The 12,237-nt window shown below is 33.8% G+C and overlaps 1 protein-coding gene across 2 annotated transcripts in view; it reads left to right on the top strand.

Annotated features, from left to right (window-relative positions):
• Positions 5,143 to 12,237, top strand: part of LOC109836402 (E3 ubiquitin-protein ligase PRT1-like) — a 33,326-nt gene continuing 26,231 nt past the window's right edge. For both annotated transcript variants that reach the window (XM_020404293.1, XM_020404292.1), the window contains exons 1-3: positions 5,143 to 5,352; positions 8,402 to 8,430; positions 8,505 to 8,684. In XM_020404293.1, coding sequence (XP_020259882.1) covers positions 5,249 to 5,352; positions 8,402 to 8,430; positions 8,505 to 8,684 — 313 coding nt within the window. In that variant the 5' untranslated portion in view covers positions 5,143 to 5,248. The remainder of the gene's footprint in view (positions 5,353 to 8,401; positions 8,431 to 8,504; positions 8,685 to 12,237) is intronic.

Genomic DNA, 12,237 nt, shown 5'->3' with positions numbered 1-12,237 from the left:
AGGCGGTCGGTTCGGGCAGTTCGGGTTGAAAATTTTTCAACCCGACCCGAACCGGCTGAGTGTTAAAACCGAACCGAACCATTGATTTTCGGTCGGTTCGGTCGGTTTTTTCGGTTTGGACCGAACCGTGCTCACCCCTAGCCATGGGTGTGGTGTGTGCCACACCAGAGTGTGACAGACTCGTTTTTAGAATCCCAATCAGTTTGGGATTGTGCTTTGTTATAAATAGAGACACGTTTTTAGGGTTTCTTTGGCTTTGTTTAGGCTTTGATTGAGTTTTTATTAAGCATTGATTGGGGGATATTTGGAGCATAAAAAGAGGTATTTTTTTTGAGCTTTTGATTAGGGTTTTATTTGGAAAGATTAAAAGTTTTGTTGGTGAGATTAGTTTGTTCCTTCGAGTGATTTGTAATCTCAGTTTGTACTCTTTCTCTATTAGTGAAAACCCCATCCCCTTGCCCCGTGGACGTAGGCAACTTGCCGAACCACGTTAAAATTAGTGTTTTGTTTGTGCATTGATTTTGGTTGGTTTTGGCCCTCTTTGATCGGCGTTTGGTTTGGTTCCTCGACACGGTTTTCAACAACAATTGGTATTAGAGCACAACAACTTTCGTTCCCCTTACTAAACTCCCAAATAACATTTTATCTTTTTACTCTCATTCCCTATCTTTCATTTTCATTATTTAACTTTCTGTTCATTCCCTTACTAAACTCCCAAATAAAGCATTAATGTTTTTGAAAATAACATTTTACTTCCATCGATTTATATTCTGCTATGTTACCCTGTGTCCTTTGCTTTCGTGACTTGTCTTAACTAGATTTGTTTCTGCATCATTTGTTTCCACTATATTTTTCTACCCGACTATTTTGAACTATGTTAAATTAGTCTGAATGATAGTCGGTACAAAATTAAACATTTGATTGCATTAAAATCATACTCCCTTTAAAAAGCATGAGTTCAGAAAAATCTTTCTATAGTTAACAATACCCTTTATTATTTTAAATATTTTATTTATATGTTAATCTTTTCTAATCATAACTATATCCTATCCTAATCCTACGTGAATTATATATAGTTTAACAATTTTAAAAAACAATATTAACAAAAAATTATAAAACATCTTTATGGTATTAGTTTGTTAAGATAAAGAAATTATACGTAGCTAATATATTATAATACATGAAGTATTGCAAAAAACTTAAAAATTATCAAAATTGCACAAAATACCTGAAAAGTTTAAAATTATAAAAACCATCTCGACGTCTCAAAACTTAAAGCAGAAAACATGAAATCAAAAAATTATCAGTAGTTTTCAAAGAATTTAAAATTTGTAGTTAACCCCTCAATGTCTCAAAAATTATAGAAATACCCTCAAAATTTTAAATTACAAACAAGCACCATGAAATTCTAAAATTTTAAAGCTTACAAACAACATAGATAAATTCAAGGGATTACCATAATGCACCTAAAAGTTTCTGATATTTCAATACCTAAAATAACAAACATGAAATCAAGAAATTAACAGCCGCCTCCGAAGAATTTAAAATTTTTAATTAACACGCTCAATGTTTCAAAAATTATAAAACGCCATCAAATGTTCAAATTATAAAAAAGCACCCTAAAATTCTAAAATTTTAAAATTCACAAACAACAAAAGATGAATTCAAGAGATTATCCTTAGGCACCTAAAAATTTATAATTAACCAAAATTAACCTCAAAGTTACAAAAATTGTAAGAACACTCCTTCAAAATTTAAAAATCATAAAAAACTCTAAAATTTTAAAAATTATAACTAGTGCACATACAAACTAGAAACTATTGGTAGACCATTGAAATTTGAATTTTTTAAAAACTAACTTATAGTTTTAATAATTGCAAAAAACATCCTCAAAATCTTAGAGTTGTAAGTAATATCTTGACATTTAAAAATTATCACCAACACATGAAATATAGAAGTTACAATTACCAAACTTAAAAGTAATTTTTTTAAAATACTCCCAAAGTTTTAAAAATTACAAATTACACCCTCAAAGTTTAAAATCACAAAAGGGCTAAAATTTTAAAACTTGGCAATATATATATATATATATTCTAATTTAGGGTTTATTATCCTTTTTCAGCATCTAAAAATAGTCTAAGTTGATACGGATAAACAAAAGTAATAAGAATTGATTAAAAACATCCTGTGAAGGAATAAAATTTGAAAAATATTATAATTTAAAAATTATCATCGCTATATAAATTAAAGTAACTGCATATAATTTTACTAATAAGTTGGAGTAACAAAATACATTAGTAACATTAATTGATAGTTGTTTAAATCCATAAAAATGATAAAAGACTATAATATAATAGCTTAACATTCATTGATTATAATTTAGAAATATTAATCTATGATGATAATAATATTTATAGGATAAAAGAATATAATGAATTATATATAAAGAAATTATCAGAATGTTTAGAGATATTCTTCAAAAGAATCAAGTTATTTCTATTGCAATTGGGAAAGTGACGGAAATAAATCTAAAATTTAGAAAACGTCCATGAATCACTTGAATTAGCATTAAAATAAGATATATCTATTAAAGAAAAACCGACCGAGTTACATTGAAGAATAATTTAATAACTTTATCTCAATTAAAGAAGAATTCTCCATGGAAGATATAAGAAAAATTAGTATGTGTTCATAAAATTCATCCTTTCTTCTTGAAATATTAAAGAAATTACATATTAATATTATAATCTAAGGTAGATTGGCAATAAAAAATATAGATATTTAGTTTAGATCTTTGTGAAAAATAATAGGATAGTTTAAACTCTTATTGGATACACATCAGAAAAATTATTGTAGAGAAAAAAGAGGTAGCTCCTAATCTTATTTAAGTAATATAAATTAGGAATACAAAGAATTTTATATATTTGAAATTAATATTTATTCTTATTAAAATAGAAAAAAGTTAAAGTCTGCATTTCAAGAAGTTTTTGTTGAACATAGGAAATACATTTAGCTTCTTTATAAAGTTAAATGAGAAGATAAAAGATTAACGAGCCCATAAAAGATAACAGTACAAAAATACAACTCCAGCCTAATGTTACAATCGATATAGATGATGAAGACACTATTCTAGAATTATCCGGGAAAAAGATAAATGTGAAGAAGAATTGATCTTAGCTCAATAAAAAAACAAAACAGAATGAATAAAAATAATAATATTTTCTAAATATTTTATAAAATAGTTTAATTATTTCGAGTAAAATTATGAATCTTTAGAATGGAGTTTCATGAACTTTTTAATACTTTTATATGCATATGTGGATGCTTTTATCATATAAAAATATGCTAGAGTTACCATTAATTATTAATTTATAATTTTTTATGAAGTCTATTAATGATTACAAACACACTTCATATTCTCTTTTTATCTCGTTTTAAAATACTCTTAATCAATCATTTTGTATTATTGGTTTTAGATATTCTCCTTTCTTGCATAACACTATTTCAACATTTTTCACTTTTACAGCACTGTACTTTCTAAAGTAAAACTCAGTTTTATCTCAGTCAAAATAATATAAAAATTTTAATTAGCTTCAAATTATATTTATTTTCTGTTAATTTAAATATCAACATGAAAAATTAAATTGGGTGTGGCTCATTTAAATAGTCATCAAAGAAAATAAATAATCATAATATTAAAGTTTAGAGATAAAAGTGAGCACAAATTATTAAAGTGGAACTGATGAGCAAATTTTAATTAGAAAGTAAGCCAAAAATATTCAATCATGATATTTAATCACGCACGTGTATAAAACTTAGTAGTCTTAAAATAACACAGTTTCAGTAATATAGTCGGGAGAGCATAACACCCATAGCAAGATGGGAAAAAGAAACATGACGAAGTATCCTTTTCAAAAATTAAAAAAATAAAAAGTAAAAGGGGAAAAAAACGAATCCATCAATCAAATCAGATGTCTTACCTGCGTAGTGTACCCGTGCCTCTGCATCACGCAAAATCTAAAGAGTTTCAATGATTTCCTCTGCAGGACAAATTTTCAAATTCGACCTATTTAGAAATTTATTTGCAAAAATTGATCGGTTTCCAACTTAATTATCAATTTGGAGAAAAACATTACGAAACTTCACGGGAAGTCCCGTGAAGTTTAAGTCCTCGCTAAGGAACTTGATTAGGGGGTATTTAAGTTCACATGACTTGAAGTCCCGTAAAATTTTTTTAGCTATGGCAACTTCACAGGACTTGAAGTCCCGTGAAGTTTCTGCTGTTGCTTTGGCAGTCAAAGGCGACTTCTTTGCACCGGGCCTCTTCTCGGGAAATTTTGCGGGCTTCTTCTCCTCCGCTGAACTCGGCGTGGCGACTACAGTCTCTACTTCTTCAACTGGTTCGATGACACATAAGCTCAAACACCTCGGGGGCATGCAAGATTGTAATTGTGGTTTTTAAGAAAATTTTTTCTACCTTCAGGTTTGGGATCTAGAGTGGCGACAACTAGGGGAGTCGAGGTGGCCTTTGAAGCGGATTGCTTACCCTTGGTCGCCCTTGTGACTTTGGGTGTTGATTTGGTTACGGTTTCTGGTGTTTTTTCGTCGGCCGAGGCGGTGGCTGTTTTCTTTTGTGTTGGCGTTCTCTTCGTGGGACTAGATTTGGGTGTAGTGAGGTTTCTCGTCCTCATTATTTACGAACCCAAAGAAACCCTAATAGTATCAAACGAAAGGAGTAGCAGAGTTCGATAAAGAGATTGATCGAACCTGAAATTCGGACTGAGACTTCACGGAACTTCAAATTCGTGAAGTTTGGGAAAAGTTTACCATATCGATTAACAAATGCTTATTGTTCACGGGGTGCTTAAACTTCACGGGACTTCAAGTCCCGTGAAATCTCTGAAGTCCCGTGAAATCTCGTAATGTTTTTCTTCAAATTCGACCTAGTTTCAGCAAACTAGCTGAAACTAGGATCGAATTTAGTAATTAAGTTGAGAACAGATCGATTTTTACAATTAAGTTTCTAAATCGATTTTTACAATTAAATTTCTAAATAGGTGGAATTTGAAAATTTGTCCTCCGCAAAATCTACATAAAAATCCAGATACAAAGACGTCTCTTGATTCCTTGGCCCCAGTCGGCAAATAAATCCCTAGCTCCAATTCTCGTTCTTCTCCCAAAAAAAAAAAAAAAAAAACCTTTTTTTCTCCCTTTTATTCCTTTTTACCCCCTCTCCCTAAGCGGAATAATGTCGGGCACCGAAACCGCTACGAACTCGTCCGATCCGACGAAGATCGGAGAAGAAAACCTAGAGAAAGACTACACCTCCTCCTTCGAGTGCTGCGTCTGCCTGTAAGTTTTTTATTTTATTTTTTATCTCAGAATCCCCTCAATTATTAATAGATTTAGCTCGTTATTGCTTAAAATTTCCTTTTAGGTCAAATATGCTAGTTTCTTGAGATAAAGTTTATTAGATGCGATATAAATTGTTCATGAAAGTTCAATACTGTAGTGTATGCAGATTCGAGATAGCCATAACTATAAGAATTTGTCCCGTGGAACCCCTTAAACTTTTGATATGGCACCTTTTGCCGTTGAAATCGGCAAAATTTGCCTGTTATTACTGATTCTAACTGCAAGTTCTGTGAGAAAAGGAGTTTCTACTTGAGTTCGTAACGTTTGGATAGTTGCGGCCTTTTGTCTGTTGAATTCACCCAAGTTGGCCTGAAGAAACGACAGCTGCACTAGCGTTCAAACTGTTATTGCTGATTCTAGCTTGTAATTGCAAGTTTTTGTCCTGAATTAATCATTGAAGTATCAGGTTTTAGCTTGTTGTAGCTGATCCCTTATTTAACTTGTAATGCTTGGAATCAAAAGTTTGCCCTTTTCTTTTTACGCCAAATATGTTAATTTCCCAAATTGTGATCATCTAACCTTGACCATACAGTGAGGGCTACAGAGTCCAAAGTCGTAAGCTTATTTAAGCTCTGCTTGTTTCAGTGTGTGTGTGAGGGGGAGGCAGATCCAGAATAACTGAAAGAACCTGAGAAAGTAAGTTTATAGATAACATGACCGGGTATGCAGCTGCTGTTTATAGATGCGAATGGATGATTCTAGAAAGTAATAGCGGTAATAGCTGTAGATTGGAGGTAGATTTTTCTCAAAAGTCGAAACCCCTCAAATTGGTAAATTCTTTACCTGAATGAATCGCAGAAATTCAGGGTTTTAGCTTGTTGTTCTTGATTACATGAATTTGTGATGTTTGGGATTAGAGTTTGTCCCTTTCTCTCTTTAGGTCAAATACGTTAATTTCCTGAGTATATTTTCTATCCTAGAAAGTTATAACTGTTTGTGTATGCAGATTTGAGATAGCAATGTCTGCAGGGTTTCCTGTGAGAGTCCCTTAAAATTTTTGACAGTGGCAGGTTTTGTCCGTTGAATTCTGCCAAATTAACCTGAATGAACAACATCCATTTAGTATTTAACCTGCTGTTCCTGATTCTAGCTCGTAATTGCAAGTTTTGTGATCAATTTTTTCTTAGTTTTAGATGTTAGAGGGTGCTGTTCAAATTTATATGTTTCAATTTTCTTTGCTGGTCGAAATGTGCAAGTTCTTGAGCTAATCTTATTAGGTTCTTTTTCCCTAAGCTCATTAGATGCACTTCTTTGTGGATAAAGATGATTCTGAAATTCATATATGTAGTATTTAAAGATTTGAAATATCATGGCATTTAACTTGTGAGAATCGAGGAGTCTTACGATTTTTTTAATATTATTAGATTGTGGAATCTTAATTCTAATGTTTCTCTTCTTTTAGCGAAACGGTGGGATAAGTCTTAATGGCTACACTGGGATTTCAAATAGTTTTAATGCAAGGGCCTGCATTAATTTGAGCACAGCATGTATTAATTCACTATTTTTCCGGGTTTTGAGAAATGTACTGTATTCAGTGTGTTTGAGAGTCAAAATGTAAGGTTGATCTAAATCAAATTCTAGGCTTACAACTTACTATCGTCAAGACCTGTCCACCTAGGACGGATTGTTTATTTAATCTTGATCACTTACATAAGAATTAACTTCTTTCGATGTTATAAAAAGCGGCCAAGTTAATTGTTTATGCCAACAATCATTTTGGCACTCGTTTTGGGCCTTAGCAAGCAAATATGTGTATTTGGACCTCAGCAAAGAATAAAATAAGGATAGCAATAAGGGAAGAAAGAAAAGGAAAAATTAACATACTCATCCATTGTTGTTAATAGTCAACACCATAAGTTACTGTCATGGATCAAATTTCTTAAAGATGAATTCTGTCTGTTATACTCATATATTCCTTTTTTTTATCATGATTAACAGTGCATATGGGAGATAGAACGATCAAGAAGGATATGATAATGTTAAACTTAATGGAAAGGAAAGAGCCTATAATGCATATCGATAGTCAAGAAATATCTAAAAGTAATCATTCGTTATTTAGGATCAATCATTCAGTATGATAGTGAGATTCATGATGATGTTGTTCATTGAAGCAAATAGGATGGTTAAAATGGATGAGTGCTTCGAGAGTCTTATGTGATCGTAGAATACCAATGAAACTAAAAGAAAATTTTTATGGGATACCAATAATGCTTTATGGATCAGAGTGTTGAGCAATTAAAAAATAACATGTGCAAAAGATGAGTGTAGAGAATGTTGTGATGGTCATGTGGATATACACTAAAAGATAAGATAAGAAATGAACGCATCTGTAGTAAATTAGAAAGTTGTTTTATATGAGGATAAAATGAGAGGGAATCGACTAAGATGGTTTGGTCATGTACAACGGAGACCTCTTAGTGCACTGGTTAGGAAAAATGATAGCATTACAGTTAATGGGGCCAGGAGATTTAGAGGTAGACCTAAAAAATATGGTTGGAAGTAATCAAGAAGGATATGATCATGTTTAACTTAACGAAAGAGATGTCACATAATAGAATGAAATGGAAGAATAGGATTCATGTAGCCGACCCCAAACATTTGAGATAAAGGCTTTGATGTTATTGTTTTTTAGTTGTATGAGAGATAAAATGACCTACTTTTTTCAAATCTATTCGTCCAAATATTCATGCTAACCTCAAATATTCATCTAGAGATTTAAAAAAAACGCTTAGGTGCATTGTTGGATTGTGAAGCATGTTCATGATTTTTCATATGTTTGTCAGAGTTCTCCATTTATATACATTTTTTGCGAGTCAAATAGGTGTGATTTTCATAATTTGGTTGCTATATAGGCCCCCCCGGTGTGATTTTCATTATTTGGTTGCTATATAGATCCCCCCTTCAATTTAGTTCTTATATGAGTTTGTTGAGCCTTATATGTATGTATGTTTGCTCCTATTGTGACTTTTGTTCTCTTGTGTTGTAGGGATCTTCTTTACAAGCCAGTTGTTCTGGGTAAGGATGATTACTGAATTTCACATTTACAATCACGTTACTGGTATTTCCTTAATGTCTTACTTCTATTGCAGCATGTGGCCATGTTTCTTGCTTTTGGTGTGTGCATAAAGGCATGCATGGTTTGCGATCATCTCATTGCGCACAATGTAGGCAACCATATATTCATTTTCCTAGTATTTGTTCGCTACTCCACCTTTTGTTACTGAAAATGGAACCTGTGGCCTACAAAAGAAGAGAAAAAGAAGTGCTCGGTGAGTTTTGTGATACTTGAAGATAAAGTTTGCACATTTCACAAGTAATAACACACGTTTTATTTCCTTTCATCATGTTTCAATTATGTTTCCCTTCTACAGTGAGAAATTTCGCTGTTAATAAGTAGAATTTTTTCTCATCATTTGATGGTAGGTAACCAGTTTCTATGATATGTTTTTTTTCCACTTCTCAATATGAGAAAGTAGAAAAGTTGAATTTAATTGGTTATGGATTCTCAGCTTTATTTAAGTGTGCAACAAATCTATAATCCTTGTATCCACACCCTATAAAGGTTTTCTTTTACGTGGTGTGATTGCTAAAATCTTTGGTGAAAATAAGAGACGCTGAGATTTTTCAAATCTTTAGATATGATGCATGAATCCTTTTTGTCCTTTCATGTCTGCTAAGGGACGCAATTTTAGTTCGGCGGGGAAAACCCAATGGTAACAATTTCTTATATAGAGTTCAAATTAAGTTTTTAGCTGTTGTTTGTTACCTGATTCAATTCGTCTCTTTTATCCCAAGTGGAGATTGATATTAAAAGGTTATGCATCAAGCACAACTCTCATGAAATTGAATTGCTCTCTGTTATGTAGCACCAAGACTTCTATCATGAAGCTAAATAATACTTGACAATCCTGATTCAATATGGTAGATCAAGCAGAACCTGATCCACTAATACCGATCTTAGATTTGTATATGAGTCTACCAGTCTATTCCAGATTATAATAGGGTTAGTTCAGATATGAGTCATATGACCATTAAAAACTTTTTTTTGGGGTGTAAATGGGATTACTGAGATAGTGAGGATATTTTTTGAGATTTTTCCCTGAAGGAGTATGGACGAGTTTAGCTTGAAGGATAATTCTTTTCAAAGATAGGTGGAAAGATGATTACAAAGATTTGTGGAATGTCCATGTAATGTAAAAGGGACTATCTATTGAGAGAAGAGGGAAAGTTCCAGGAAATATATCTGGGAATATCCAAAAGATCTTCTATGAGATTGATCTGGAAAGATTGAAGTGAAGTTCTAGGGTGCTCTTCAATCAAATTACGGAGAAGATAATCTGCACAAGGCAAATACTCAAGGTTTCTAAGGCTGTTCACCCTTCAATTGGGCTACGTTCACCCTTCAATTGGGCTACGTTCACTGACGTGGCACCTCAACTAGGATTTTCCAAATCTACTATAGGAAACTTCCACCAGAAGCTCTTTACAGATTACATCACCTCTTTTGGCTTACTTGACAACCCCAAGTGGGCAAGATTTGACCACTCTTTACAATACTAGAAGAGGTCACAACTTTAAATTGCAGAATAAAGTTGTTTCATAATACATCTCTTTGATTGATAACACAATTACAGCTCAATACAATAGTAAGCACTCTTGATCACAAGCTGATGCTTTAACAGCTTGTAAGCTTAAAGTAAGCAATTGATTGGTGGCACTAATTCGGATTACGATCAAAGAGGATTGCTTTGATAAAGATAATGAAGGTTTAGAATATTGTAATAACTCTATTATTTGATAGGTGGTTGGACTGAAATAAATGATCCAAGAGAGAGGTATAAATAGGCAACAGATCTTTAATCATCTAACGAATACAATCAATCCCGTTAGAGATGGATTTGCTAGCTAGGAATAAGATATAATTTGTAAGGACAAGAAGTTATAGCTAATAAAAAAGAGATAAGCACAATGATCTCTCTCTTTTATAGCTGCAATGGTAGATAAAGTAAGTAAAAACTATGGTAAAGAAAGGTAGGAAATAAAAAATGTGTTTAAGGGATGAACGTGATATTCTGGTGAGAGAGAGATTAAATAAAATATTGTTTTGTAAAGATCGAATAGTTTTCTCTTCGGTTAAGTGTTGATGTAGATAAGAAAATAATATAATATAACTTTATAAAGGTAAGATTTGGAGGCAAAGGAGATGTTAGCTAAAGCCTGTCAACATCAAATAAAGAAATGAAAAAGCGGTGTCTGGCCCATGTGGACAAGCTCCCTCTTGATGGCGATGCTAATATTAAAGAAAACTGATTATTTCTGGCTGGAAGAGAATCAGATCAAAGGGAAGATCATAGGCATAGGGGAGATCCAGACTAAGGAAAATATGATTTATCCTAGTGGCCATTACCATCTTACTTTATGATTATCAAACTTCACAAATTAGTTACTAAGACTCAAGAAAAGACATACAAGACTTCATAAGAATTTGTCTTCATCTGAGATAGGAGTAAAATATTGTCAAATGTCAGTATTTAAGGACCATAACTCAATGGTCAAAAGCAATGTCTTTAATATCTGACCGTCTAGGTGCCTGCACTCTCTAATCTATCCCAAACAATTCCAAATGAATGCCTATACATAGAACCAGTTGCCACAGCATAATCAAGTGGACTTGATGAGGACAATAATGTCAATTTTCCATATTTGTTATTTGACTTTCTTTTATTTTAGTTTTGAATAAGGAAGATTTGGCAAGTTCGACCAGATCTTAATTTAGTTTTAATTGTAAGAGATTTGATGGATTTTCTATTTTGGTAGGATTTTAATTTTGAATTTTGAATTTTGGGTCAAATTTGGTAGTAGAGTTAGTTGCAATTTGAGTGATTTGAGGGATTTCAGAATCTGTAATTTTTTCTTTAAAAGACTGCTGTAATCAGATTTTTAAGAAGGAGATTTGAATCAATGAAATTTTTTGTTAACTCATTATTGGTGTGAAGTCTCGGGTGTGAAACCCTAGGTCGACTCCCCTGGCTCCTCTTCCACAAACAACCGCCACCCTCCCCTAGCTCTTCTCCTCCTCCAGCAGTCTCCGTCGTCGCCTCCTCCCCTGCTCCCTTCCACTTCGAGCAGCTCCGCCAATCACCCCTCACTTCGAACAGTCCCGACGAACTTACTCCTGCTCTCCTCCACCTTGAGCAGCCACCATTTTCTCCACAAACCGTCAGATCCACCTTGAACAGTGTAGGCATCGAAAATTGCCTATAGGTCTCCACGAACGGTTCAGTGTTAAAGAGCGACGATGAACGTCACTATCCGATCCACATGAGTCTAACCGACGTCGACGAACGACTGAAGTGAATCGACGAGCTACGTGAGCAGACAGGATTTCGGAACAACGAAGATCCGGACCAATCGGAGACCCGACAGTGTTCACAAAAAGGACAACGCCCTTCGTGCCTTGACCACTCTACAGATAATCCAACAACCAGAGCGGATCGAACTCTTCGTCAAGCATCCAACGCACCCGGAATCACTCAAATCCGAGTTCGGACGAAGAATCTACAGGGAAGACAACGAAATACACCTAAACGGAGTCTCGGCAAGTCGAAATACCCCGGGGGTGTCTAGGAAAAGCCTAGACACCCCAAGGGTGTCTCGGCCTTACCGAGACACCCCAGGGGTGTCTCGGCTTTGCCTAGACACCCCAGGGGTGTCCCAACGCCCTATGTGTGCCTTTATGCCTATAAATAGGAACCTTAGGCCTCACTTTTGGAGGATCTGGATTTTTGGAGAGTTGGCGAAGCCCTGCTGCAGTGAAGAGTG

This window comes from Asparagus officinalis, chromosome 4, assembly GCF_001876935.1.
Source record: "Asparagus officinalis chromosome 4, Aspof.V1, whole genome shotgun sequence".
Classification (NCBI taxonomy): domain Eukaryota; kingdom Viridiplantae; phylum Streptophyta; class Magnoliopsida; order Asparagales; family Asparagaceae; genus Asparagus; species Asparagus officinalis.
The sequence above is the reverse complement of the archived record's forward strand: the minus strand, read 5'-3'. Positions and strand labels throughout refer to the sequence as shown.